At 48.0% G+C, this 27,414-nt stretch overlaps 1 protein-coding gene across 2 annotated transcripts in view; it reads left to right on the forward strand.

Annotated features, from left to right (window-relative positions):
* EPHX1 (epoxide hydrolase 1) overlaps positions 1 to 27,414 on the forward strand; it is a 41,648-nt gene that overhangs the window by 12,007 nt on the left and 2,227 nt on the right. For both annotated transcript variants that reach the window (XM_049868472.1, XM_049868473.1), the window contains 6 exons: positions 13,274 to 13,461; positions 15,568 to 15,748; positions 20,681 to 20,908; positions 21,509 to 21,638; positions 22,116 to 22,324; positions 24,319 to 24,427. In XM_049868472.1, the coding sequence (XP_049724429.1) occupies positions 13,279 to 13,461; positions 15,568 to 15,748; positions 20,681 to 20,908; positions 21,509 to 21,638; positions 22,116 to 22,324; positions 24,319 to 24,427 (1,040 nt within the window). In that variant the 5' untranslated portion in view covers positions 13,274 to 13,278. The remainder of the gene's footprint in view (positions 1 to 13,273; positions 13,462 to 15,567; positions 15,749 to 20,680; positions 20,909 to 21,508; positions 21,639 to 22,115; positions 22,325 to 24,318; positions 24,428 to 27,414) is intronic.

The following is a 27,414-nucleotide window of genomic DNA, read 5'->3' on the forward strand; positions in this document are numbered from 1 at the left end:
ATTTTCTCAATTAGTTAGGATTATGTTAGGCTTTATATAATTTTTGTTGTGGTTGTTAGCTGCCATTGAGCCAGCTCCTGTGTTAAAATTGAACTGCTCCAGAAGGTTGCCTTGGCTATAATCTTCACAGAAGCAATTAGCCAGGCCTTTTCTTCTGTAGAGCTGCTAGGTGGATTCAAACCACCGACCTTTGAGTTAGGAACTGATCACAAACCACTTGAGCCACCCAGGCTCCTTTTAGGCTTTATACAATAGAAAACCTAAAATAACGGTAGCAAGGCACCAGTCCAAATCTCTTATTTATTTTCCAAAAAAGAAGACTTATCAGCACGTTACAGACCAAATTATAGGAAAATAATTCACTTGCATTTTCAATATCAATCTTAAATCATACATATATTTTAAAACTTGTATTTTTGCCCCAAATGTTACAGAAATACTAAGTTCAATTAAATCATTGGACTAATTTACGTTTTTGTTTTGTTTTTATTCTCTCCTTTTACTTTTTTTTTTTTTAAAGTAGACTATTTTTTGAACAGTTTAGGCTTACAGAAAAATTGTTCAGGAAGTACAGAGAGCTCCCATACACTCCCCCCCGCCATACTGTTCACCGTGGCGTCACTAGGGTTGGTGTCACCCAACGCGTTAACTCATAGTGTCACCCTCGCCACCCATGTAAGACAGTGGCAAAGGCCCTGAGATTGCAGGGCGCCTGTTTGAGAAATAGCAAAGACTCTGCTGTGGTTAGAGGAGAAACAAGTAGAAGAGAAATAGACTATAAGAGAGGTAATGGGGGTTGAACATGGAACCTAGAGACTTAGTAAGACAGAGAACAGAGGGGTCCCAAAATCTGCATACGAAGTAACAAGAAATGGGCCAGGGCACAAAAACAAAGCCATTCCCCAGAAAAATGGGGCAGGGTATCTAAAAATAGCCAGCAACCTTCTTTAAAGTTGCCTTTCAGAAGCAGCTGGAGAAAACCGGGCCCAGGGACATGCACAGAACATACACCTGTGACCACTGTGTGACCTTCCACCAGGGGCAGTGAGGGGCTACAGCCCCAGCCGGAATCGAACCTGGGGAGAGGGAGACTGTGCAGGCGTGACACCCCATAATAAGTCCTGCTAGGAATCCCAGAGGCCTCCAGGATGGGAGCCATCTTGGAAAGCTGCTGCAGGCGCACCTTAGTTAACATATTCCCGCCTGTGCCTATGAGTAAACATGAATCTTTTCCCGCCCAAGAACTTTTAAAAACTGGGGCCTGTCTTTTATTCTGTGAGACAGGGGTAAGCGTTGCTCTAGGCCCTCCACCTATCCGTTTGCAAGGCTCTGCAATAAAGCTTTGCTCATGTGGAAAACTATGTGCCTTACCTGCTCATTCTTGACCAGTGAGAGGCAAGAACCTTATTCTGGTAACACGTGGACCTCTTCTCTTGCCGGCCCCACAAAATCCTTAGTAATGTTCTTGTGTAGATAGTAATTCCCTGGACGTAAAAGTGCCTCTCTTTCTGCAAGCCGACGGGCAGGCAGAGACTGGGGTGCTAGGGGATGACCTCCTTCCTGCGGGTTACTGAGTCCCTGCTCTGGCTCCGTGAGAAGCGCAGCGACCCCAGCCCTGAGGTCATGGGGGAAGGGGGCGGAACGTCAGGGGCGCTGGTAGACTGGCCCCAACCCCCAGGATCCCGGGCGCCTGGATAGAGAGCCGGGAATGGATGGTGGACCCGCACTCCCACTCAGCGCTCACTAACAGCTGGGCCTCCTCTAGGGCCACCTGAGGCATGCTGCAACCTGGGGGTACCTCCACCGGAGACCCCCTGGCCTTCGAGGTTCCCTTTTGGCACATGGATTTGCTGGCTCTTTGACGTGTCAGAGAAATTGGCAGCCAGTTGGGCTGCGAGGTAGCTCCGGGTGGCAATGGAAAGGGTTAGAGCGAAGCTCTCGGGCTAGGGAGGGGAAGGGGCCTTGGAACAGAGGGGGCTTCTCGCGCCGTGCGCCCCCTCATCCCAGGCTGGCGTGCATGCGATTGGCACATCCCTCCAGGGGCAGTGCTCACGCGGCCCGTCCCCGCCCCACCTGGAGAAAGGCGCAGTTCCTGGGAGTTGGCGTGAGAAGGGCGGAGATGGCCACCCAACTCCTGGGCCCAGCGCGGGTCCTGGCGCAGTCGCGGACGGGGGAAGGGCAGTGTCTCAAGGGCGGTGGGAGGGAGGGAGATCTGCCGCCAAGCCGCGCCTAGAGGCCTGGCCGGAGCCCCGCGGGTGCGCCCTTAGATGGAGGACTAGGGCGCTGCACAGGGCCCAGGCTGGCGTGCGCGCTTGGCTCCTGCTTGCAAGCCGGCGCCTGCATGTATCCGCGCTTTGGGCAGGACGCGCAGCTCCAGCACTGCCTGGCTGCCTCGCACGCTGTCACCTCCTCAGACAGTGTCACCCCGCACCTCCCTAGAGACGTCACCGTTTGTCCTATAATATCTTGCATTTCTGTGATACATTTGTTACAGTTGATGAACCAGTATTTATCTTTTCAACAGTGCTGAGAACAAAGCACCTATTTTACTTGGTCTCCTAAGTTTAAAACTTTCCTTTGGAAGTCAGACCCAGAAAGATAAAAGTAAAATAAATAGCTCCACTTGCATCATCTGTGACTTGCAAACATTTCACGTTTAATCAGTCTTTTAACTGTTCAGGTCACTATATTCTCAACTAACTTCTTCAACTTGCACACTCATTCCTGATTTTCTTCCAGGTTTCATAAATGCATGCCCAGAACGTGACTTTGGTATAAAAAAAATTTATTAGGAAATTAAACTGTGTATAAAGTCGTTGCGGTCCATTCCGACTCATAGCAATCCTGTAGGCAAAGCAGAACTATCTCATAGGGTTTCCTAGAAGTGACTGGTGGATTTGAACTGGGAGCTCTTAACCACTACACCACTTTTCCTACAGTTGTCGCTCATCATTAGGTTTCCTTCTAAGCTCAGCATCTGGTAACTAAATGACCATTAGCCACTAGTCACTGTGTTTAAAATCAGCCATGAGTCAGAGCTTCCCCAATGGCAACTAACCAACAACAAATTTTATGACAAGAAAAAAATACACTGTCCTTGTGAGGCAGACTTATTTCCTTGGGGAAGGTAACCATGACCCCCCCCCCAAAAATAATGCTTTCATTCTGAAAGGCTCCCAGCCACCACCCCAGCTTTTCCAGCACAATTATTTTTAAATAATTTTTGTTGTGCTTTATTTAAAGTTTACAAATCAAGTCAGTGTCTCACATATAAACTTATATACACCTTACCATATACTCGCATTTACTCTCCCCCTAATGAGTCAACCCGCTCCCTCCTTCCAGTCTCTCTTTTCGTGACCATTTTGCCAGTTTCTAACCCTCTCTACCCTCCCATCTCCCCTGCAGACAGGAGATGCCAACACAGTCTCAAGTGTCCACCTGATACAAGTAGCTCACTCTTCATCAGCATCTCTCTCCTACCCATTGTCCAGTCCATTCCATGTCTGATGAGTTGTCTTCGGGAATGGTTCCTATCCTGGGCCAACAGAAGGTTTGGGGACCATGACTGCCGGGATTTCTCTAGTCTCAGTGAGACCATTAAGTCTGGTCTTTTTATGAGAATGTGGGGTCCGCATCCCACTGTTCTCCTGCTCCCTCAGGGGTTCTCTGTTGTGCTCCCTGTCAGGGCAGTCATTGGTTGTGGCCGGACACCATCTAGTTCTTCTAATCTCAGGATGACCAGCACAATTATTTTGTCAGTATCATGGAGAGTGCATTACAAAGAAAAACCACAAAAAAACTAGTTGGCTAAAATATATTTCTGCAATTTCTAGAGGGTCGCTTAAGCTCTAATTTCAGGTGCTAGCATGATAAAGCAGGCGCTCTCATTTTGTATTTTCTTCCTTCTGAATTTTTCATGGTGTTTGCTAAATGCTGGGTTTTTTTTTTAATTGTGCTTTCAGTGAAAGTTTACATGATACTGCAAAAACTCAACTTTCACTGAAAGCACAATTAAAAAAAAAAAGCAGCATTTAGGAAACACCATGAAAAATTAAGAAGGAAGTGAAAATATAGTGACCTGAACAGTTAAAAGACTGATTAAATGTGAAATATTTGCAAGTCACAGGTAATGCAAGCGGAGCTATTTATTTTACTTTTGTCTTTCTGGGTCTGACTTCCAAAGGAAAGTTTTAAACTTAGGAAAAAAAAAAACTTAGGAGGCCAAGTAAAATAGGTGCTTTGTTCTTAGCACTGTTGAAAAGATAAATATTGGTTCATCAACTGTAACAAATATACACCTTATATACACCTTGCTATATACTCCTAATTGCTCTCCCCCTAATGAGACAGCACACTCCTTCCCTCCACTCTCTCTTTTTGTGTCCATTCCACCAGCTTCTGACCGCCTCTGCCCTCTGATTTCCCCTCCAGACAGGTGATAACCAACATAGTCTCATGTGTCTACTTGATCCAAGAAGCTCATTCTTCACCAGTATCATTTTCTATCCCATTGACCAGTCCAATCCCTGTCTGAAGAGTTGGCTTTGGGAATGGTTCCTGTCTTGAGATAATAGAAGGTCTGGGGACCATGACCACCAGGTTGCTTCTGGTCTCAGTCAGACCATTAAGTCTGGTCTTTTTACGAGAATTTGGGATCTGTATTTTTTTTATTCCACTGCTCTCCTGCTCCTTCAGGAGTCTTCTGTTGTGTTCCCTGTCGGGGCAGTCATCAGTTGTAGCCAGGCACCATCTAGTTCTTCTGGCCTCAGGTTTATGTGGCCCTTTCTGTCTCTTGGGCTCATAGTTACCTTGTGTCTTTGGTATTCTTCATTCTCCTTTGCTCCAGATGGATTGAGACCAATTGATGCATCTTAGATGGCCGCTTGCTAGCATTTAAGCCCCCAGACGCCACTCTTCAAAGTGGGATGCAGAATGTTTTCTTAATACATTTTATTATGCCAATTGACTTAGATGTCCCCTGAAACCATAGTCCCCAAACCCCTGAGCCTGCTACGCTGGCCTTCAAAGCTTTCAGTTTATTCAGGAAACTTCTTTGCTTCTGGTTTAGTTCAGTTGTGCTGACCTCTCTGGTACTGTGTCTTGTCTTTCCCCTCACCTAAAATAGTTCTTACCTGTCTAATTAGTGAAAACCCCTCTCCCTCCCTCCCTCCCTCCCCCCCTCGTAGCCATCAAGGAATATTATCTTCTCTAAACTATTTCTCGAGTTCTTATAATAGTGGTTTTATACAATATTTGTCCTTTTGCAACTGACTAATTTCACTCAGCATAATGCCTTCCAGATTCCTCCATGTTATGAAATGTTTCACAGATTCATCACTGTTCTTTATCCAAGTGTAGTATTCCATTGTGTGAATATACCGTGATTTATTTATCCATTCCTCCATTGATGGGCACCTTGGTTGATTCCATTTTTTTGCTGTCGTAAACAGTGCTGCAGTGAACATGGGTATGCAAATATCTGTTCGTGTAAAGGCTCTTATTTGTCTAGGATATATTCCAAGGACTGGGATTGCTAGATCTTGTGGTAGTTCTAGCTTTTTAAGGAAGCGCCAAATCGATTTCCAAAGTGGTTGTACCATTTGACATTCCCAACAGCAGTGTAGAAGTGTTCCAATCTCTCCACGACTTCTCCAACATTTATTGTTTTGTGTTTTTTGGATTAATACCACCCTTGTTGGAGTGAGATGAAATCTCATTGTAGTTTTTTTTTTTTATTAACTTTTATTAAGCTTCAAGTGAACCTTTACAAATCCAATCAGTCTGTCACATGTAAGTTTACATACATCTTACTCCGTACTCCCACCTGCTCTTCCCCTATTGAGTCAGCCCTTTCAGTCTCTCCTTTCGTGACAATTTTGCCAGCTTCCCTCTCTCTCTATCCTCCCATCCCCCCTCCAGACAAGAGCTGCCATGGCACTCTCAAGTGTCCACCTGATATAATTAGCTCGCTCTTCATCAGCATCTCTCTCCCACCGGAAATCTCATTGTAGTTTTGATTTGCATTTCTCTAATGGCTAATGATCGTGAACATTTCCTCATGTATCTGTTAGCTACCTGAATGTCTTCTTTAGTGAAGTGTCTATTCATATCTTTTGCCCATTTTTTAATTGGGTTATTTGTCTTTCTGTAGTTGAGTTTTTGCAGTATCATGTAGATTTTAGAGATCAGGCGCTGATCGGAAATGTCATAGCTAAAAACTCTTTCCCAGTCTGTAGGTGGTCTTTTTACTCTTTTGGTGAAGCCTTTGGATGAGCATCGGTGTTTGGTTTTTAGGAGCTCCCAGTTACCTAGCTTTTTCTTCTGCATTTTTAGTGATGTTTTGTATACTGTTTATGTGGGCCAGGGCTTTTTTTTGTTGAGAGTTTTTTATTATTATTATTACCTTTTCAATCTCTTCTTTTGTTATGGGGCTGTTCGGGTTTTCAACGTCATTTTGTTTGAGTAGGTAGTGTGTTTCTAGAAATTTGTCCATTTCCTCTATGTTTTCAAATTTGTTGGAGTATAATTTTTCATAATATGTTGTTATGATCCTTTTTTATTTCAGTTAGGTCTGTTGTAATGTCCCCCATTTCATTTCTTATTTGGGTTATTTGCATCCTCTCCTGTTTTTCTTTTGTTAGTTTGGCCAGTGGTTTGTTGATTTTGTTGATTCTTTCAAAGAACCAACTTTTGGTTTTGTTGATTCTATTGTTTTTCTGTTCTCTATTCCATTTATTTCTTCTCTGGTCTTTATTATTTCCTCTATTTCATTTATTTCTTCTCTGGTCTTCATTATTTCCTTTCTTCTGGTGGCCGTGGGCTTCTTTTGCTGTTCTCTTTCTATTTGTTTGAGCTATAGGGATAACGTTTTGATTTTGTACCCTCCCTTTTTTTTTTTTTATTGTGGGTTAGGTGAAAGTTTACAGCTCAAGCTCATCTGGTGCTTGATTTTGGTCACTTACTGTAGCCATCTTGTCCTGTTTTTCTTGTATGTTTTGATATTGTCTGTTGTTTCCGAGACATTTAGGTATTATTTTCTTTACTTACTGATTATAGGTTTGTTTTTTCATCCTGTGTTTTTGTTTGGTTTGTTTACGTCCGGGTGAGCAGGCTAGGCATGTTTTGTTGCTCGTTCATCTATTGGCACGATATTTCTTACCACCTTGTCCGGGTGTGTTGGGCCAGTCACTCAGCTATGGTGCAGCAGGGTAGGTTCAGCAGGGGGAGAAGGGGTGGAGATAGGTCATTTGTCTGCATTGTGAACCAGACCAGGGCTGGGGGCTGGAGTAGGGCCTGTGGCAGGGCAGGCCAGTTTCTCTCAGGGCTGCAGAGTAAAGTGACTTGGGGGCTCAGCCGGCCAGGAGGGGCCTGGGGGTCTGAGCCAGTTCCTCTTGGGGCAACGGGGCACAGCGAAGTTGGGGCTGAGCCGGCCAGGAGGGGCCTGGCAGTCTGGCCCGCAGGGCTGAGGTGAGAGGCAGAAAGAGTAGTGAAGGCAGGAGCATGGGGGATAGATGGAGGGGATAGATGGAAGGGGATAGGATTGGTTAGTACTGTGGTTCCTGGCAGTTGAGGCTGCTGAGATGGGACGGTTCTTACTGCTGTTCACCAATGGGAGAAGTTATGGGAGCGCGCACCTGTGATTACCAGGTGAGAGAGTCTGGGCTCTTCCTTGAGTTGCAGCCAGCAAATGTGGTCTTACTTAGCCCTGGGTATGTCCGCGCAGTACCTCTATCTCCTATTGGGAATTCTGTGGAGGTGCTTTTCTGTGTGCAGGGTTGTTGGCTTTATGCCAAGATGGCCATGCTGAGTCATACTGTTTGGCTGGGAACCTCTACTCCTTTGCCATTTTCTGTCAGTTTCTTCTTCTCAGTGGCTTCCAATCTAATACTTACCCCTTCATTTAAGGTTCAGGGTTCTAGGATTGAGGTCTGCATCTATTTTACTTGGTTTTTCGTGTCTTTGTTGCAGCAGGATGGCTTAGTGCATCTGACTAGTCCACCCTCTTGGCTCCACCTCCTCCCCAGGTGATTCTGAAGTACCGTAAGGTTGAACCACTGGTCTAGAGCAGTAATTCTCAACTTAGGGTGATTTCACCCCTCTGTGGACATTTGGCAATGTCTGGAGACATTTTGAGTTGTCACAAACTATTGAGGGTGGAGGGAATTGGAGGGACATTTCACTGGTATTTAGTGGGTAGAGGCCAGGGTTGCTGCTAAACACCCTACAATGCACAGGACAGCCCCCCACAACAAAGCATTGTTGGATCAAAAATGTCAGTAGGGCTGAGGGTGAGGAACTTGCCCAAGAGCAATTACCACAGCCCACAGAGGGTGCGGGGATTGTCCTTTTATCCCAGAAGTGCCGTCCTTGGCCATGTGACCTGAGGCAAATAACTGCCTCTTCTGGCCTCAGTTTCCCCAGCTCTGAAGTGAGGGGGTTGGGCGCGCGTCTGCTGTGTTCCCTTCCAGCTTCCACGTCCAGTGGCTGTGACTGGCTGGCCCCATGGAGGGTGGGCCGATGCAGCCCTTTTCTTCTGTTAGGTACTTGGTGGCAGTGAGAGGGGCCTCGGGAGGGGACAGCTCTGTCACCTGCCTAGCACTACCCCCTCCCCACCCAGGCCCACTGCTTCTGAGAGTCCAGCTGGGCTTGGGTTCCTGTGAATAGCGCCCCCATCTCCCACTGTGGTATTTGCCTCCACTGGCCCAACCCAAGGAGCCACCCTGGGAGGAACAAGAGCCAACAGCTGGCCCCACACACCATTGATTTGGTTCTGGGAACTGGGCAGACAGGGCAGAGCCCTTGTTACTAAGCCTCGGACCTTCTCTTTCCTCAAATTCCTGAGGGCAGCTTGGCACAGCTACTTGTGAAAACTCGGCCATTGAAAACCCTCTGGAGCACAGGTCTACTCTGACACACGTGGGGTTGCCATGAGTTTAGTAGATTTACTAGGTTACAGATGAAGAGCGTGTGGCTGAGTTAAATTGAAGGTAGAGTGGGAGCTTGAATTCTGATTGGTCTGACACCTGGCCCACGCTCTTCCAGGGCAAAAGCCAGGCCCTGAGCTCCTTGACCCACTTTCTTCTCCATTCAACTTCAGCTCCTCTCAATGGGATAAAACATATAAAACCTTGAAAGAAAAAAAATTGCCAAACAAGAATAACAAATCCTGCAAAACTTCCATTCGAATATGATGGTGAAATTAGGACATTTCCAGATAAAAGAAATTAAGGGAGTATGTAAAAACCAAACAAAATTTACAAGAATTATTAAAGGGAGTCCTTTGGTCTGAGAATAAACATCAGACCGCAGCCTGAATCTAGGATGCAAGATTGCACCAGCCTGATGCCAACCTAGGAAATGAACTTTCAAGGACTATCCAAAACCAAAAGAATTGCAACAGGGAACCAGAGAGGTTAATCTGTAAATGACAACAACGTCAGAACAATAAAAGAGGGAATAACCAGTGTAGGTATAGAACTTTCTAATGGAGAGGAAGGCAAGGTGATACCAAGTAATAATAGACTGGTTCAAACCTCGGAAGACAGGGGTAAATTTCAAGGTAACCACAAAGAAAGTTAACAAACCTACTCATCAAAATAAAGAAGAAAAACATAAAGCCTCAATAAAAACAAAAGAAATCCTCAAACAAAAGGAACTCAGCACAGGAGAGCAAGATGAACTTCAACTCCTCTTGTGCCCAGCAACGGGGAAGGTTTTGTTTATTGTTCTTTCAGTTTTTGGGGAAAGATGCGCAGGCCTGGAAGGTATGCTGAGGCAGAGAGCAGCGACCCTGGGCAGTCATTGCCGCGTGTGCTCAGGAGTCCCAGAGAGGAGGTCTGAAGGCTCGGGGCTGAAGAGGGGTGCTGAGGGGAGACAAGATTGGGGAGGGGGGTACAGCACATGGGAAGACAGATGGGAAATTAATCTTTGGCTTCCATTCTAATCCTCACAATTGCCATGTGATTTGGGGCAAGGCCCTTGGCTGCTCTAATCCTTGCCTTAAATAAGTGAAAAAGAAAGTTAGCTTCGATGAATTTTGGCTCCTTGGCATGTGGATTTGCACATACCTTGCTTTATCACATCTCTGCAAACCCACCTGGTACGTAGGCTCACCCAGCGCACCTTGCTTTGTGTGGGCTATGACGTTAACCACCGCCTGTAGGTCAGTTTGTTGTCTTTTGGTGGCTTGTGTGTTGCTATGATGCTGGAAACTATGCCCACTGGTATTTCAGGATCACCCATGGTGGGCAGGTTTCAGTGGAGCTTCTAGACTGAGAAAGGCCTGACAATCTACATCTGAAAATTAACCAGTGAAAACCCTGTGGATCACAACAGAATATTGTCTGCTATAGGGCTGGAAGATAAGCCTCCTAGGTTAGAAGGCACTCAAAACACACAGTGGCCACAACAATGGATTCAAACATACGAACAATCGTGAAGACAGCACAGAACTGGGCAATGATTCGTTCTGTTGTACATAGGTTGACATGAGTTGGAGCTGACTCCATGACAACTAACAACAACACTAAATAAAGGGCAGTTAAAAAAAAAAAAAACCCATTACCATCGAGTAGAGATCCTGTGGGACAGAGTAGAACTGCTCCACGGGGTTTCCAGGCAGCAGCTCGTAGATTCGAACTTAGGACCTTTTGGTTAGTGGCTAGGCTCTTAACCACTACACCACCAGAGCTCCAAAGAGCAGTTACTGGCTTGCAAATAAACGCACCTGCAGTAAAATCTGCTTGTACTCCCCGATCAGTGATCCCGAAGCCCTGTTTTTGAGCCAAGCATTAATATTCTTATTATCTTAATGAAAGTGCAGAGTAGCAGGGTTCTGTATTTCTCTTTGAGTCTTTTACTTTGCTCGGATTTTTAGCCATTACGCCCTGGGCTACTGTAGTGCTCCTCGCTTTGGACCTTGCCCATTCCTTGAGATGGGTCCTTGAGCACTGATGGCTTCAACGTTTCATCCCTGGGTCAGCGTGTTCAATTTGCTGTTTGAAGTCCAGGGAGATAACACGCTGTGCACACAGCACATCTGCTGAGTCAGCAGGCCTGTGAGGCTGTACAAAAGCCCAGCCTCTGTGTGGCAGCCTCAGGCCTTCCAGTGTGGCTGTAGGCAGGGCTCCCTGCTCCCTGCTTCCCGAGGAAGGTTCAAAGATGAGGATGCAGGGCCACGGGGACAAGTGAGAGTGGTGGATCATTCTGCCTGGAAAAGGGAAAGTTGAGTATTTTATCTCAGGGGACAGTGACACGCTGCTTTTGGCCTCTCTCTGCTGAAGTCAGGTAAGGAGGACAGACTGTAAAGGTCTCTTGGGAACTTGGGGTTTGCTTGACTCCTCTTTATTGTTCATTATGTTTGCAGCTCCTTTTATAACTTCATGCAAAATGTGTGCTATTAGCTTCCACCACAGGTGCTGTGTGCACAAATGTGGACCGAGTGTCTCACTTGGGTGGGCATGGTTAGGGCGTGACCAGAACAGACACAGTCCCTGCCTGCCTGCGCTGACAGTCTCTGCCAGGTGGACTGTGTCCTGCTTCTGCTGCTGGGGCCCTCTGCCCACCACCTCCACTCAATGCCCCCTCGCATGACCCACAGACTCAAAGCTTGGGCCTGCCTTAAGGTACCATTGAGGCTAGTGGGTGGCCCTTCGTCATCATCTCAAAGGGTAGGGTCTCTCTGGAGATCGAGGAAGCCTGCAGAAGTTTTCTGAATTCCTTAAAATAGAAGGGACTCACCTCTATTCATTAAAAAAAACAGTTGCCATGGCGTCGACTCTGACTCATGGTGACCCCGTGTACGTCACAGTAGAACCATGTTCTATAGGGTTTTCAGTGGCTGATTTTTCAGAAGTAGATCGCCAGGCCTTTCTTCCGAGGCACCTCTGGGTGGACTTGAACCTCCAACCATTTGGTTAGCAGCCGAGTGCATTAACCTTTAGTGCTATCCAGGGACCAGCTGTCCCTTACCTTGTTTTAATTGTAGGAGTGCTGGCATCAGCCACCCATCCATTAGCTGGCATGTATAGGGTACCTGGGGTCAGACTTGGGATTGAAAGAGAAAAGCTAGGGGCAGAGCAGGTGCCAGCAAACCACATGCTGCCTCCCTGCTGGGGTGGCAAAGGCGTTGGCTCGGGCACATCGAGGCTCACAGTCAGTACTGAGAAAGTGAGACCTTGAGGCTTTTAAGTTTCACAGTGCAGAGGGAGGTGAGCCAACTCTTCCCCACAAATCAGGGGCTGGGCACACAAGGTATGTCCAGAACGCTGCAGTGGCTCTGAAACGTGTGCCAGTGACCTGAGACATGGGGTTGGAGGTTGCCTCCCTTGAAAGCTGTCATGGTCATCTAGGTATGAGGTGAGGTGACTGTGGTCCAGGGGAGGGCTCTGTATGTCTAACATGGGGAGCATGAGCGTAGACTAGCGAGCGCGCAGGCTCCCCCGCAGGGCCTGGGCCTCTCTTGCCCTGGGTTCCCAGGACAGAGTCAGTGGTGGTGCCTTGGCTCAGACAGGGTGCTTTCTCCCCCAGTGGGTCCTAACTGCACTGCAGCCAGCACCACCCCCTCTGACCTGTGGCATGTTCTCTGGGGTTACTTCCCGGGGAATGTGGAAGATGAGGAGCTAGAGAAAAATCCTAGACCAGGATCTTCCTGGTGCTGGGTTGGAGCTCCTCTTTCTCCCCTTTCTGAGAAAAAAGACACGGAATCAGACAAATGGGGATCGAGACACGGCAGGGATGTGAGTTGTGGCTGGGCCTCCTGACGCACCCATGAAGGGAACCTAACTGCTTAGCACCTAGACTTCTCCTGCCCCTTGGATGTCCAGAGGCCCTCAAAGAGAGAGACAGAGAAGGGGGCTGGGCCACAGGCTGTGTCTTTCTCCAGAGCCCACCACTCTCTGCCCATGGCGGGAGGGCGCTGAGAGGGCGTGAGAGAAACCTTCCCACAGGTGCCTGGAGCAGAAGTCCCTCATGGATGCAGGAGGCCAAGGAAATGGAGTCCCAACACCAAGGGCTGTCGGAGATCAACCCCAGTTCATGTTTTTCCAGTCCAAATAACAGTTTCATAATTTAGTAGGCTTATGGGTGATTTTCTTTCATTTCCCGATTTTTCTATATTATGCTTGTATTATTATTTATTATTATTATTATTATTTTAGTTCGGAAACACGTAAAATCAAGGGTTGGGCGTGGGAGTCTGGCGTCTCTGGGCCTAGGGTTGGGGTGGGCACGAGTAGTCTCTGTTGCTGATGGAACCTCCCCCCTCTTTCAGGAGTCATGTGGCTAGAGATTCTCCTTGCCTCTGTGCTGGGCTTTGTCATCTACTGGTTTGTCTCCCGGGATGAGGAAGAAACCTTGCCCCTTGAATATGGGTGGTGGGGGCCGGGGACGAGGCCCACCACTGAGGAGGATGCGAGCATCCGCCCCTTCAGGGTGGAAACATCCGACGAGGAGATCAATGTAAGGCACCCTCTCCCAGGCAGGGCTGAGCAGGGAGGGTGGGGAAGCCCCTTCTGTGGTTTACCTGAGACTGGGATTGGGGGTTGGGCCTGCAGCTGGACTGGGAGGGGCTGGGGGCTTGGGAAGTGGGCCCCCCCCCACCTTTAGTGTGTCTCCTCTTCCGCCACTGAGCAGACACAGGTTCTCCAGAGAGGCACCCCCGGCTTGCCTACCCCATTGCTTCTGCTCCTTGGCCTCCTCTAAGTCTCCTTTCCCTCCCCAAGGCCCCAGCAGTGCCCAGGGGAAGAGCGGGTGCCAGCTGGACACAATTAAGTGCTCACAGAAAGCAGCTGTTTTCACCTCCTTCGTGTCCCACCCAAAACCTTAGGAGTGGGCTCATGGGAGAAAGTGGGCGGGTTCCCCTCGGTCCTGGGTGAAGAGTGGGGCAATGCTGGCATAAACACTGTAGCACTGGAAAGGCAGGGCCAGCATCGATTAAGCACCCTTTTTGTGTGCCCAGCCATTCATTATCACATTCGGGCGCTACAGTAATACTGAAGGGCAAGGACTATTGTTCCCATTTTACAGACGCAGAAACTGAAGCTCAGAGACGTAAAAGCCCATCGTCCAAGGTGTCCAAGTTAATAAGTAGGAGGATTTGAACTCAGGCCTGTCTCACTCCAAAGCCACTGCCCTCTCCACTGCACAGGGCTAGAGTCAGTAGGGCGGTGACCAGTGGGGCAGGGTGGTAAGAGAGCAGCCTCACAGAAGAGCTAGGCTTGCGCAACACCAGGGGGTGGGTGGGACCTGGAGTGTCCCTATCCACTCTTTCTTTCATTCTGTGGGTATTTGGGCACCTCCTGTGAGCAGGCACTCTGCTGGGTGCTAGGAAGAAGAGAGAGACCCTTCTCAAATAGCACATAGTCCAATAGGTGAGAAAAGGAACGTGCACGAAGAAAAGTTAGCTGAAAGATTAATAGGGATAAATGCCATAATAGGGATAGATGCCATATGAATAGGGATAAATGCCATAGTAGGAAGTCATGAGAGTTCAGAGGAGGAAGGGGTTAAAAAATAGAAACTGGAGGTCATCAAGAGAAACCAGGTTGAGACTCCTTTGGTATGTAGATATACCAGTTGCCATTGATTCCAACTCATGGCAGCCCTGTGCATGTCTGAGTTGAACTGTGCTCAACAGGGTTTGCGATGGCCGATATTTTGCAAGTAGATTGCCAGGCCTTTCTTCTGAGGCACCTGTGGGTAGACTCATACCACCAACACCCAGAGACTCTCTAGGGCCTAGTTATTTAGGACAGAGTCTGAGTCCTGAGAATAAGTCCCTTAGTGAGTTCTTAGACTCCCTGTAAGATTTCTGAAATCACCTAGGGGTTGCTGAAGCACTTGGGACGAAGCCCTCGGAAGGCTTGGGGTGTTCCGTGAGCAGATGTGAACTGTCTCCACTGGGGCTGGCGTCTTTAACCTACCACATGTCCATTTGATTTGCACCCTCTCCCCTGGTCTGTAATTTTTACCCAACTGGGTTATAATGTGTCCTTTGATGCTGTATTATCAGCAGTCAGCAAACTATGGCCCCGCTCCCTGTTTTTGTGTGGCCACAGGCTAAGAAGGAATTTTACATTTTTAGATGGTTAAAAAAAACCAAAAGAATAATATTTTGTGACTCATAAAAATTACGACACTCAAACTTTGTTGAATAAATAAAGTTTCATTGGAACACAGCCACACGTATTCATCTATGTATTATCTGTGGCTGATTTCAAGCTACAAGGGTAGAACTGAGTAGTTGCAGCCTGCAAAGCCTAAAGTATATAAAAGCTTAGGTAAATTAAAGATGAGTGTCGTTCATACATTTAAAAAATTAAAGATGAGGCGTAAACCTGAAGTTGAAAGTGAGGGACACCTACACTTTGGGAATAGTCACTGTTGTAGGAAATGTGGAGGCTTCTTCTGGGATAAAGCTGGCCACCCCGGAGCACAAGTCTGCAGACCTGGGCCCCTAATCCTCGCCGGTGAACCTTTGCTTTCCACTACTCTAGTGCACTGGCTTCGGGGTTTGCTCCATCTTCCCGAAACAAGCTTTCTCTTGTGCCCTGCCCACCCCTTCAGGACTTACACTGGAGGATCGATAAGACCCGTTTAGCCGCACCTTTGGAGGACAGCTGTTTCCACTACGGTTTCAACTCCAACTATCTGAAGAAGATCCTCTCCTACTGGAGGAATGAATTTGACTGGAAGAAACAGGTGGAGATTCTCAACAAATACCCTCACTTCAAGACGAAGATTGAAGGTAGGTTTCCAAATCCCCAGCCGGAGGTGGGGTGTGTGTCCTGGGAGCGGCCTTCTTGCATGATGCCATTTAGAGTCAGACAAAGCTGGGGAGACCCGGAGTCCAATTAAGTGGTCACTGGAATATATATAAGTTGTAGCCCTACCCACATACAAAAAGAATGCAAAATCTCAACAAACCCAATGGTCCTTAGAGCTGGATAGTAAAACACATAAATAATTTTAAAACAAAAATGCAGAATGCAGTCCAGTGATGTAACTATCTTAAGTGAGGCATAGAGACTTCCTTGAGAGTGTGGAGATAAGACTTAGATCAGGGCATGGCCTTAGACGGGTTCACCATTTCTGGCTGGTTTGGAGTCCATGATACTGTGACTGGTCAAAGGTACTCAGCATGTTGGTCAAGGCCCTAAGAAAAATGGCTCTGTCTATCTTCAGCTCTTGACCTCAAGTCCCAGCTGTATCCCAGGCAAGACAGTATCTCTCAAAATTTTCTTGGGAAGGTAATCTCAAATCATTTGGAATGAGGTCAACAGTTTCCTTAGTGGAAAAATCTCTTTTAACCCCAGAGAGATTTAGAATCAAACATGGAAATATAAGAAAATGAAACCAACACTGCTACTTTTTTAGGTTGAAATTGTGCATGTTTGGAATTTCAAATATTTGTAATACTTAAAAGAATTTGGCCTTTTCAAGTAACGAGTTAGACTTGTAGTTATAATTTAAAATGTGTAATTGAGTAATGGATTTAGATTTGTGATTTTATATGGAAAGCTTACTGAGTTTATATGCAGTATTGGAATAATGCATATTTAAGCCTCACCATATTATACATTTAATTTATCAGAATTCTAGGAATTGCTTAAAGTATGTGAAAGGTTTATTGGACAGTCAGATCAACTAAAGTTCTTAAAAAAGGAAATTGAAATCATAAATGCGGTTTACAGTGTTTAAAGGAACGTCATCAAGCACGCTTACAAATGCAACCACCCATTAATCAAAGATTCCTGAAGAGGGACTTTCAACATTTGAAGGATTGATAAATATATAGAATAAGATTTGTAAGCTGCATGCTTGGAGAAAAACTAGGTCTTTTCATTCATAACCTTAATAAATTGAATATTACTTTTTAAAACCAAAGTAACTGCTGAGTATTCTGTTTTACGTATAAAGTAAAAAGACCATCCTCAAGGTCACCCAAAACCTCACATGGACAATGTAGCAAGCAGGGCTTGCAGCTAGCTGGGAGGTTGGGATGCTGTCTTTCAAGCGGGAAGGACTTGGCTGTAACCGAGCCTTGTTGTGTGATGAGGAAATGGTAGTTCCTTCTTCAGGAGCCCTAGTGGTGCAATGGTTAAGAGCTCGAATCCACCAGACACTCCTTGGAAACCCTATGGGGCAGCTCTACTCTGTCCTATAGCATCGCTATGAGCCGAAACTGACTCCATGGCATATAACAACAACTTCAGGGCAAGAAAGGATGGATGGAAACTCTGATCTGGAGAAGCAGCCAAATGCCCTGCCCTCCAGAGGTGAGGAGGCTAGGGCTGAGGGAGAATGGGGTTGCTGGCGAATGTGGGGAGCTGGCTCATCCTCTGGGTTCTAAGCAGAATCACAGTGAGTGTCCCAGAACTGGAGCCCTTCCTGGAGCTAAGTCAGAAGCAACAGAAAAAAGTCCGGAATCATTTTTTTTTTTTTTTTGGCGGCAGGGGGTGGAGAGGGGGAGGTCAAATTTAAACTCCTTCCGAGGATTGCTGTGTCCTTTAGAGAGTTGATATCTTCTGTCCTAAGCCAACAAGGACACTTCATGTCCTTGCATATAATTTCCAAAGGTTGCTGTTTGGATCCTGGCTGCCAAATTACCTGGCTTCCTTGGGTGCGACTTGGTCCTTCTATTGCCCCAACTCTTTAGCATCCATCCAACAGTGTTGTCAGGGCACCTCTGTACCCAGACAGTCTGCTGGGACTGGGGACACACAATCGGAGAGGACACGGTCCCCAGCTTCTCTAACAACTCACGGGCTGCCCGGGGGCAATTACGGCACATAATTGAGAGGGCTGCTATGAGGGAGGAGGCGGCAGGTGCTTTGTGAGCCCATGTTCTGCCTGGCAGTGTGAGGAAGGCTTCCTGAAGGAGGCAGCATCTAAGCTGAGACTTGAAGGATGAATAGGAGTTTGCCAGGTGTGTAGGGAAGGTGGTCCAAGAGGGGGGAATAGTATGTTCAAAGACTTAGAGGCAGGAGGAGACAAAGCGCTGTTTCTCTCCTGAACGCATGACCCCTTGTACTACCTTGGAGTTCCTAAGGACATCACGGGATGTCAGATGTTTATAGCACAAAACTTCCTTCAAGGTACAAGCACTCCAAAGGGAGCTTAGCCCATGTGCGTTCTGGTGCACTTCCCTAGGGCTGGCGGACTAGCCGTGGGTTGGTCCCTACAGGACTGGCCATGGGTTGGTCCCTACAGTATGGAGTCGTTCTGCAAGAAGAGCTGGACTCAGGTTCATCTCCTTTGCTGGGACCCCTAGCCTGGGGTTGGTGCTAGAAGACCTACCTCCTCCCTCTATTTGCTGCCATCCTCCTCACATGTGTTGAGCTTTTCAGGGTCCTCTCTGTCCCTGCTTTTGACCCCTGTGCTCCTAGCTCCTCAGGCTCAACCTGGTCACCAGCAGCCTCACCATTGGCCTCTTTATTCCTGCCACTTCTCGGCTTATTCTGTGATGAGCTTCTAACTGATGCCCTGTGCCTCCCGTCACAGTATATCGGTCCCTTATTTTCCCAGAATTTTAGAGCTTAAAGGGGCTTCAGAGGCCAGTGGGTAAATCCAGCCCCAGCACATCCAGTGAGGAGGAGGAATCTGCCCAGAGTAATCAGGAAGGAAGAGGTTCAGGGCCAGTACCGAGGTGTCCAGACTCCCAACTTGTCCTTTCTTCCTTCAGCCAGTGGCTGCTCTCCGGGCTCGGCCTTCTGATTGTGAAGGGACCCTCTTCCCGAGCCCTCACCCCATCACCCACCAGGCCCAGCACTGCCTTCCTAAGTCCACTTGGCTCCTGGTTTCTGAGCCAGCAACCTTGGCTCAGAGATGCTGGCTCCACAGACTTAGAGCAAAACCCAGGGAGAGAACGTTTCCTTCCTCAAAGGGAAATAGGGGCAGACAGGGTAAATTGGGTGGTGTGAGTTTTTTAAAAATTTCTTTTAAATGTATAGTACATGCACAAGGTATAAAAATCAAAAAGTATGCAGGGCAAAGAAGGTCCCCTCCTGCCCCACCCCTAGCTACCCGTTTTCCTCCCCAGAGACAGCATCTGCTTTTCTCCTAGTGGAATCCAGGGCTGGCCCAGGCATACTCAAGCATGCGGGTTTCTAATTTTAAACTCAAATGATAATGTGGTAGAATTTGAATAAAAATTAACCTCACATCATGCAGTGTGTTACAAAGGACACACCATTAAAATAAACTGCAGGATAAGAGCAAATCGAGCAACATAGAAGGATACCCAGGATATACTGTTAAGTGAAAGAAAAAGTAAGGTTCCCAAATAGAATGTATGCACGGTTCTTTTTTTGTTAAAATAAAACTGTGTCCTCTAAGTACTTTTTTAAAGTCTGAACTGTCACAGCCAAGAGGACCCTATGGAGATGTGACAGCTAAACGTAATGTGGCGTCCTGGGTGGAGCCCTGGCACAGCAAAAGGGTATTAGGAGAAAACTAAGGAAATCTGAGTAAAGCATAGACCTTAGTTCATAACGGTGTGTGAGAGCTGGTTCATTCGTTGTGAGAGGTGGACCATACTGAGGTGAGATGTTACCAGCAGGAGAAGCTACCTGTTGTGGAGTCGATTTTGACCCAGCAAGGCTATGGGATAGGGTAGAGCTGCCCCATAGGGCTTCCAAGGCCGTAACCCTTACAGAAGCAGACTGCCACGTCTTTCTCCCTCTGAGCAGCTGGTGGGTTCGAACCACTGACTTTTCCGTTAGCAGCTGAGCACTTTAATCACTGCACCACCAGGGCTCCTTCTAGAGGAAGCTAGGTGTGAGTATATGGGAACTCTCTGTACTATCTTTGCCACTTGTCCATAAATCTAAAACGGTTGTAAAATAAAAAGATTCTTACCAGCAACAACAAAAGGCTGGATGGACTGACCGACAGCACAGTCAGTGTTCCCTTCAAGCAGCGGGATTACGCAAGATTTGTTTCTTTTTTCATCCATGTTTTCTAGGGCAAACACATATTATTGGTATTAGTGATTAACAATGAAACAGAACAGAGCATTAGGTAGACCACACTGTCAACCAGCCCTTATGGTGGAGGTTCCAGTTAAGTCAGCAACCCCGACTGTGTTTGCTTCGGTAAAGATTAAAACCAAAAAACCAAACCCAGTGCCGTCGAGTCGATTCCGACTCATAGCAACCCTATAGGTCAGAGTAGAACTGCCCCATGGAGTTTCCAAGGAATGCCTGGCAGATTCGAACTGCCAACCCTTTGGTTACCAGCCGTAGCACTTAACCACTATGCCAAAAGATTACAGCCAAGAAAACCTTATGGAGCTCACTTCTACTCTAACATCTGGGGTCACCATGAGTTGGAATCGACTCAGCAGCAACAGGTTTGGTTTTTATTCTTTGTCAGAGATGCTACAGTAGCTTTTCTGCACTCAAGTGCCTCTGTGAAACAGGGTGATAACAGGTTGCAAGGTTGTCTTGGAGGACGAATGAGGGCACCCGTGTGGCCGGCAGCACAGTGCAGGTGTTGGCTGTTGTCGCTGTGAGCGATACCATGACGGGGGGGCGGGTGTGAACTGTGGAGCACCCACTGTCCATGCTCTGGAGGGTGGAGTGCCTGACCGGATGCCCTGAGGGCCATTGTGTCAGGACTGCAGCCCCCCAGCTGCAAGCTGTCTCCCCTCCCAGCCCTGACTGTCCCTGTCCCCCAGGCCTGGACATCCACTTCATCCATGTGAAGCCCACACAGCTGCCCGCAGGCCGCTCCGCGAAGCCCTTGCTGATGGTTCATGGCTGGCCTGGCTCCTTCTATGAGTTTTATAAAATCATCCCTCTCCTGACTGACCCCAAGAGCCACGGCCTGAGCGACGAGCATGTTTTTGAAGTCATCTGCCCATCCATTCCAGGCTACGGCTTCTCAGAGGCATCCTCCAAGAAGGGTAGGGGCTGCTGGAGGTTGTGTCTGCCCAGTCCTTGCCCAGTGTGGGTGAGATTCCCCATCAGGCACTTCGAGGAGGAGTATGCTGGGGGAGGAGGTCTGGAACTAGGGTGTAGAGGCAGCCAGGAGGCATTTGTCTTAAGCAGAGGGCCAGCGCATTTTCTTAGATCTGAAGGGTACAGACGGGAGGGGCCAGGCAGAGCACCAGTCAGGGTGTTCAGTGCTGGTTGGGGCCTGGACTCTTGTGTTCTCATGACTTCCCCACTCAGGAGCAGGTCTGCATCTGGGTCCTAGACTGTTTCAGGCTAGCCAGGCTGACCAGACAGCACACACAGTGAGTGTGGGCTCTCATGGACACCTCACAGGGGCTGGCCTGAGCCGAGTACACCCCTTCCAGCCTGGCAGAGGAGTGGCTGTCACTCACAGCCCCCTCCACAGAGAAGGGAGCTACCTTCCCAGGCTGGCACCCCACATACCCTCGGGCCCCAGGATTCCTTCTAGCCTCCCGCAAGCTGCTCTTATCTCAACCTGGGGGAGGCAGGCCTGAGGAATTTCACAGTGACATCTCTGTGACTCTGTCCTGTTTCCCCCTCACAACCAGGCTTGAATTCAGTGGCTACCGCCAGGATCTTTTACAAGCTGATGCAGCGGCTGAACTTCCAGGAGTTCTATGTGCAAGGTGGAGACTGGGGCTCCCTGATCTGCACCAACATGGCCCAGATGGTGCCCAGGTGAGGGTCACTTTCAGGTGTGTGTGGTCACATGTCTCTAAGAGATGGTCTTTTGTGTAATGTTGCCCACTGGGTATTGTGTCTGAGCCAGGGATCCCTTTGGTGGCCCCTGGCAGGGATGCTGTGGGCCCAGGGGAGCGGTAGGAGGGTCCCCTGTCATTCAGCTATACCTGGGCCACCCTCTGTGGGTATAACACTTGCCTGGTGAGTCTGTGCCAGGTGCCCAGGCAAAGAGGGCCAGCGAGGGGAGGGAAGGTCAGGGACTAGGCATTTCTGATGGGCCAAGCACTGGGAGAGACCTGACTTGAACTTTCTAGAAGTTCTGTATCTTTCTCAAATCCCCTTCTTCAAACTCCTGTGTCTACCCCTGAGGGGCAGGGCATGAAGCGGGCTGGCGCTGTGCTCCTCAGCCTGTGGCCTGTTCCTCCCCCGTCTCTTCTCTTTCCTTTCCTCACTGTGCACCTTCTCTGCCCTCAGGCACGTGAAAGGCCTGCATTTGAACATGGCTTTGGTTATAAGAAATTTCTTCACCCTGACCCTTCTGCTGGGGCGGCGTTTCGGGAGGCTTTTTGGCTACACTGAGAGGGACATGGAGCTGCTGTACCCCTTTAAGGAGAAGATCTTCTACACCGTGATGAGGGAGAGTGGTTACCTGCACATCCAGGCCACCAAGCCGGACACTGTGGGTGAGCGCTCTCAAGGCGGCTGCAGCTGGGCCTTCCTTCCTGGGGCTCACATCAGAGACGTAAATGGTTTTATATCCATTCCATTCAACAAGGCACACAACCGGGCCAACGTCACTATCCTCAGAACACTGCTCACACGACCCAGAAACGTTTTGTAGGGAACTCCAAGTTCTTTTGACCCTTGAACTGCATTTTTCTGTTAGAAGCAAGTTTATAATGATCACCAAATTCCCAGGCCAGATCAAACAACTCTATTTATCTGATTCTATATTCATAGTGACTTAGACCCCTGGTCCCCCCACCCCAGAGCCTGAGTCCTACACTAGGAAGGAGAGGGGTGAGAGATGGGAAGCGGGGAGAGGAAAAAGCCTGGGGCTTGGGCAGCTCTGGGGCTATGGGGGTGGGGGAGCCCTCAGCAGAGGAAAGGGAGAGGGTGCCCTTGGGCCACTGGGGGGAAGTTCCTGTGACAGCAGGCTAGGGCCCGGAAACCATCTCTGCCACCAGGGTCTTGTGAAAGCATAATTCTTTTTAAAAGATAAAACCACGACTGACAGAAATATAAATTGAGCACGTTCAAAGATTTTATTTAGTTCATTAATTAATAAAGGAACCCATAAAGTAAGAAAAAATTAAAAAATGGTTCAAAGGCAATTAGGAACACCGAAGTCAGTTTGCTAACAGATTCAGAACTGGTCCAAATCCACAGGGTAAGACTCAATTACATCTCCACTGAAGGAACAAGAATCATATGCGTTACTAGCAGTTTTCCATGATTCACAGAGCTGTAAAATAGCTCTAAGACAAAGGAAGATGGGACCCCAGTATAATCAGAAGGCCACATTAGGGTCCACTAGAAAACTCAGAATTCCACTGAAAGGATTCCCCTTCGGTCCATTTTAAAACTTTTTACAATTTTCACCATAGTCCCATGCTCACATATGTGAGACAGCCCATAATAATAATAACACTTGATAAAACCAGTCTTTGATTATAAAAGTAATCCATGTTCATTGTCAAGAAATAGAAAAATACAAAAAAAAAAAAACACAATCCAAAGTCTATCACCTATAATTCCCCACCTTTCCCAGCCCTCTGTCCCCTTCCCAGTCTTCAAAAGAACTTGCTAGCTTTTTGGTTGATGAATTTTCACGAATGGAATATGCCCGTGTAACCAGCGGTCACATCAGGAAACAGAACATGACCCCAGTATCCCAGAAGCCCCCCTTGTGCTCTCCAGGCGTGCTTCCCACTCAAGGTGAACCATTCTCTCAACTTCTAAGAGATAGATTGCTTTTGTCTGCTTTTATACTTTATATGGATGGAATCAGAGTGTGTATTCTTTCGAGTCTGGCCGCTTTTCCTCATATTATGTTTGTGAGATTTACCTGTGTTGTTGCCCTAGCCATTTTTAATGACTGCACACTATTTTAGCTTATAGGTGTATTTATTTATTTATTGTAAATATATATGTAACAACATTTTCCATTTTAGCATTTTTTACAAGTATAATTCATTAACGTTAATTGCATTCAGCATGTTTTCAACCATCACCATTATCTGTTTCCAGAATTTTCCATCACGCTTAGCAGAAGCTCAGTGTCCCCTAAACAGTTACTCTGCTTCCCCTCCATTCTACCTGCCCCTGGCACCACTAATCGGTATCAGTATTTATTTTTAACTGATACCCTAATTTGGACTTCAGGTTGTTTCTCATTTTTCACTAATTATAGCGTACAGACCAAAAACAAAAAACCAACAGCCACGAAAACCCTTTTCAAAAATAGCATTCATGTATATGTCTCATTTGGGCCTCACGATGAGGGTCCCGAGGCTGAGGGTTAAGGAAGTGAGGTACATGAGCACCTCAAGATTTAGGACAGAGTAAATGTGGCTTCCTGTCCACAGCTCACTGTGTGGGGCCAGCACCACACCTGAGTCCTGATGGGACACCTGGCTATCAGGCCTGAGGCCCTCCCTTCCTCCTTCCCACCTAGGCTGTGCTCTGAATGACTCCCCCGTGGGGCTGGCTGCCTATATTCTGGAGAAGTTCTCCACCTGGACCAATTCGGAATTCCTGAACCTGGAAGATGGAGGCTTGGAGAGGTGAGACCCCACTGGCCGCTGCCGTTGGGCCCCCATCCCAGCAACCACCTTCTTCACATATTACTGTCCTCTTCATCTCGTCTCTGGTTGTTTTACCTGGGTTGGGGTGGGCGGACTTGGGGGATGGATTGGCAAGTCCCATCTATTTTCAACTGACCCATCACTTAGCCTTGTCTTGTGGATAAGGAAGCTGAGGCACAGAGAGGTCTGGTGCCCTGCTCTGAGCCTCACAGCAGGGTGGTCAGGAACAGGACATAGGACTTGCGATTGCCTACGCTCCGTCGGCTAAACAGCTGCCTCCTGAGATCTGGGAGCCCTGAGGGCAGTGAGTACCCTTCTAGAGCCTGGGCCTCACCCTCCTGGGCCCCTAGGACTCTGCAAGCCGATCCCAAGTGTGGCTGGCAGGAAGACTTGGGCTGTCCCATCTCCCAGAGTCTTAGAAGGCTGCAGGCTCCGTAGACCAGGGACTCCCAGGTCCCTGGCCAACCTCAGGCTCCATCAAGGTTGCCTCTGAACCGCCTTCTCCAGGCCTATCTCTTTCTTTATTCCTTCAGTGACTCACACAGCGCCACACCCAGTGCTGGGGTCGGGAGAGAGTGAAAGGAAAGGGATCCCTGCCTTAGGGGAGGTGCTCTGTCTTGGCCCTGCTGTAATCACCTAGAACAGTGCTGGGCATGTAGTAGGTGCTCAATAAATATTTGTTGAATGAATGAGTTCTAGAATACAGACACATGCAAAGGACTATGGGAGTCTAGAGGATGGAGAACTTGATTAGTCTAAGGACAGGGAGGAGAAATGACTGGGAGAATCTATCTGGGCCTTGAAGGATGAATAGGAGTTTGCCACATGGAGAAGGTGAGAGAAGGAAATACAGGCAGAGGGAACAGCAGAAGCAAAGACTGGATTGAAATGTAGGATGAGCTTGAACTTGCACAGAGGCTAGAGCAGGGCCAGACCGTGAACTCATTCTTATAGACAGGTCTTCCAAGAGCCTTGCAAGCCTTTACCCAGGGACCCGTTTCCCACCCCACGTCTGGCAGGACTCATGGGTCAGTGGCTCTCCATTAGGACCATCCTGGCAGAGGCTTGGCCCTGCTCCTTGCACACAAATACGGGGAGCAGCCACCAGACGTGAGGCCCTCCCATACCACCTCCTACAGCTGCTGGACTACCGGGAGAACCAAAGCTTTGAGCAGGGCACAGGCAAGATCAGGTTTGTGTTCTAGAAAGATCCCTCTCACTGCAGTAGGATGGAAGATGGTTATTTTGGTAGTTTTCCAGCTGTGGTCAGGGGCCAAGGCAAATGGAAGCAGGCCAGCTCGCTGAAAGCCAGTCCACAGGATTGAAATGTTCGTTGTAACTATTAAGTTTTCAGTGACGGTTTTCATTCTATCATCAAAATTGTGTTTAAAAGCCATCTACTTTCTCTCTGCTGTGCTGTGAACAGCTATTGCTGGACATCCAGAGCTTTGGGGAGGAGGAACTGAGGGCACAAGAAGAATATACTCCTGCCTGTGACGCTATCTTGTGAATATCTTCTTCATTCCCAGGAAGCCTCTTTTCACAACAATTCCTCATGTTTTCAGATTCCATATTAGTGCCTTTCTCTCTACCCCACCTCTCTCTACTCCTACGTCCAGCTGCATTCCTTGAAAACAGGGTGTCTTAGTCATCTAGTGCTGCTGTAACAGAAAGCAGGGTGTCTTAGTCATCCAGTAGTGGATGGCTTTAACAAAGAGAAGTTTATTTTCTCACAGTAAAGTAGGCTAAAAGTCCAAATTCAGGACATCAGCTCCAGGGGAAGATTCTCTGTCAGCTCTGGAAGAAGGTCCTTGTCCTCAATCTTCCCCTGGACGAGGAGCTTCTCAGGCTCAGGGACCGCGGGTCCAAAGGACAGGCTTTGCTCCTGGTGCTGCATTCTTGGTGGTATGAGATCCCCAACTCTCTGCTTCCTTCCCTTTCCTTTTATCTCTTGAGAAATAAAAGGTGCTGCAGGCCACACCCCAGGGAAACTCCCTTTACATTGGATCAGGGATGTGACTGGTTAAGGGTATTACAATCCCACCCTGATCCTCTTTAACATAAAATTACAATCACAAAATGGAGGACAACCACAGAATACTGGGAATCATGGCCTAACCAAGTTGATACACATATTTTTTGGGGGGACATAACTCAATCCATGACACAGGGCAAAGGTGAATTGAGCATTCTTTAAAAACATGGTTGTGAGGATAACATGGGATTGATCAACGGCATGTAAATAGCTGAAGCAAACAAGGAAACTCACCAAACTGAATAGATAAGACTGACTACCCTAGCGCTGAAGAGCAAGGTGTGTGTGTGGAGGGGGTGGGCAGCAAATGCCCTTTTCCTTCAGGCAGCAGTGACATGAGGGGGCACCTCTGGGACATTATGGGTCTAGCACAGGGCCTGGGCCCAAGAGCAACAGGTACACCCAAAAAAAAAATCCTGGATAGCCGTCTTACTGCTTTCCCTTGAACACACAGCTTGCTCTCAGTAGTAGCCAACCAGCAGAGTTAACATGGTGTTTCAGATGCTCAGAGACCGAGCCACCCTCTCCACCCCGACCCTCTCTACTTCCTGGGCTTTAGCTCTCTCCACCCCTGCCCTCTCTACTTCCTGGGCTTTAGCCGGTCCAGTCCATGAACCTGCCTTCTACACTCAGCCCTTGTGCCTTTTGCGCATGCTCATGTTCTGACACCCTTCCCCCCAATTTACTTTCCTTTAAAGAGCCAGTGCAAAGGTCACCTCCTCTGAGAAGCCTTCCCTGACTTCTCCCTCAGTCCAGGCCGAATTTGTTCTTGTGCGTACCTACCCCCACCTCTACCAGTACAGCCAGTGGCTTATGCTCGGTCTCCCTGCTGGGCCACATGCTCCTCTAGGCAGGCACCCAGCCTGACTTACCTTTGGATCCTCAATACCTAGCTCAGCACCTGGCACACAGTAAGTGCTCAAAAGGTGCT

This window comes from Elephas maximus, chromosome 24 (assembly GCF_024166365.1).
Source record: "Elephas maximus indicus isolate mEleMax1 chromosome 24, mEleMax1 primary haplotype, whole genome shotgun sequence".
NCBI lineage: Eukaryota > Metazoa > Chordata > Mammalia > Proboscidea > Elephantidae > Elephas > Elephas maximus.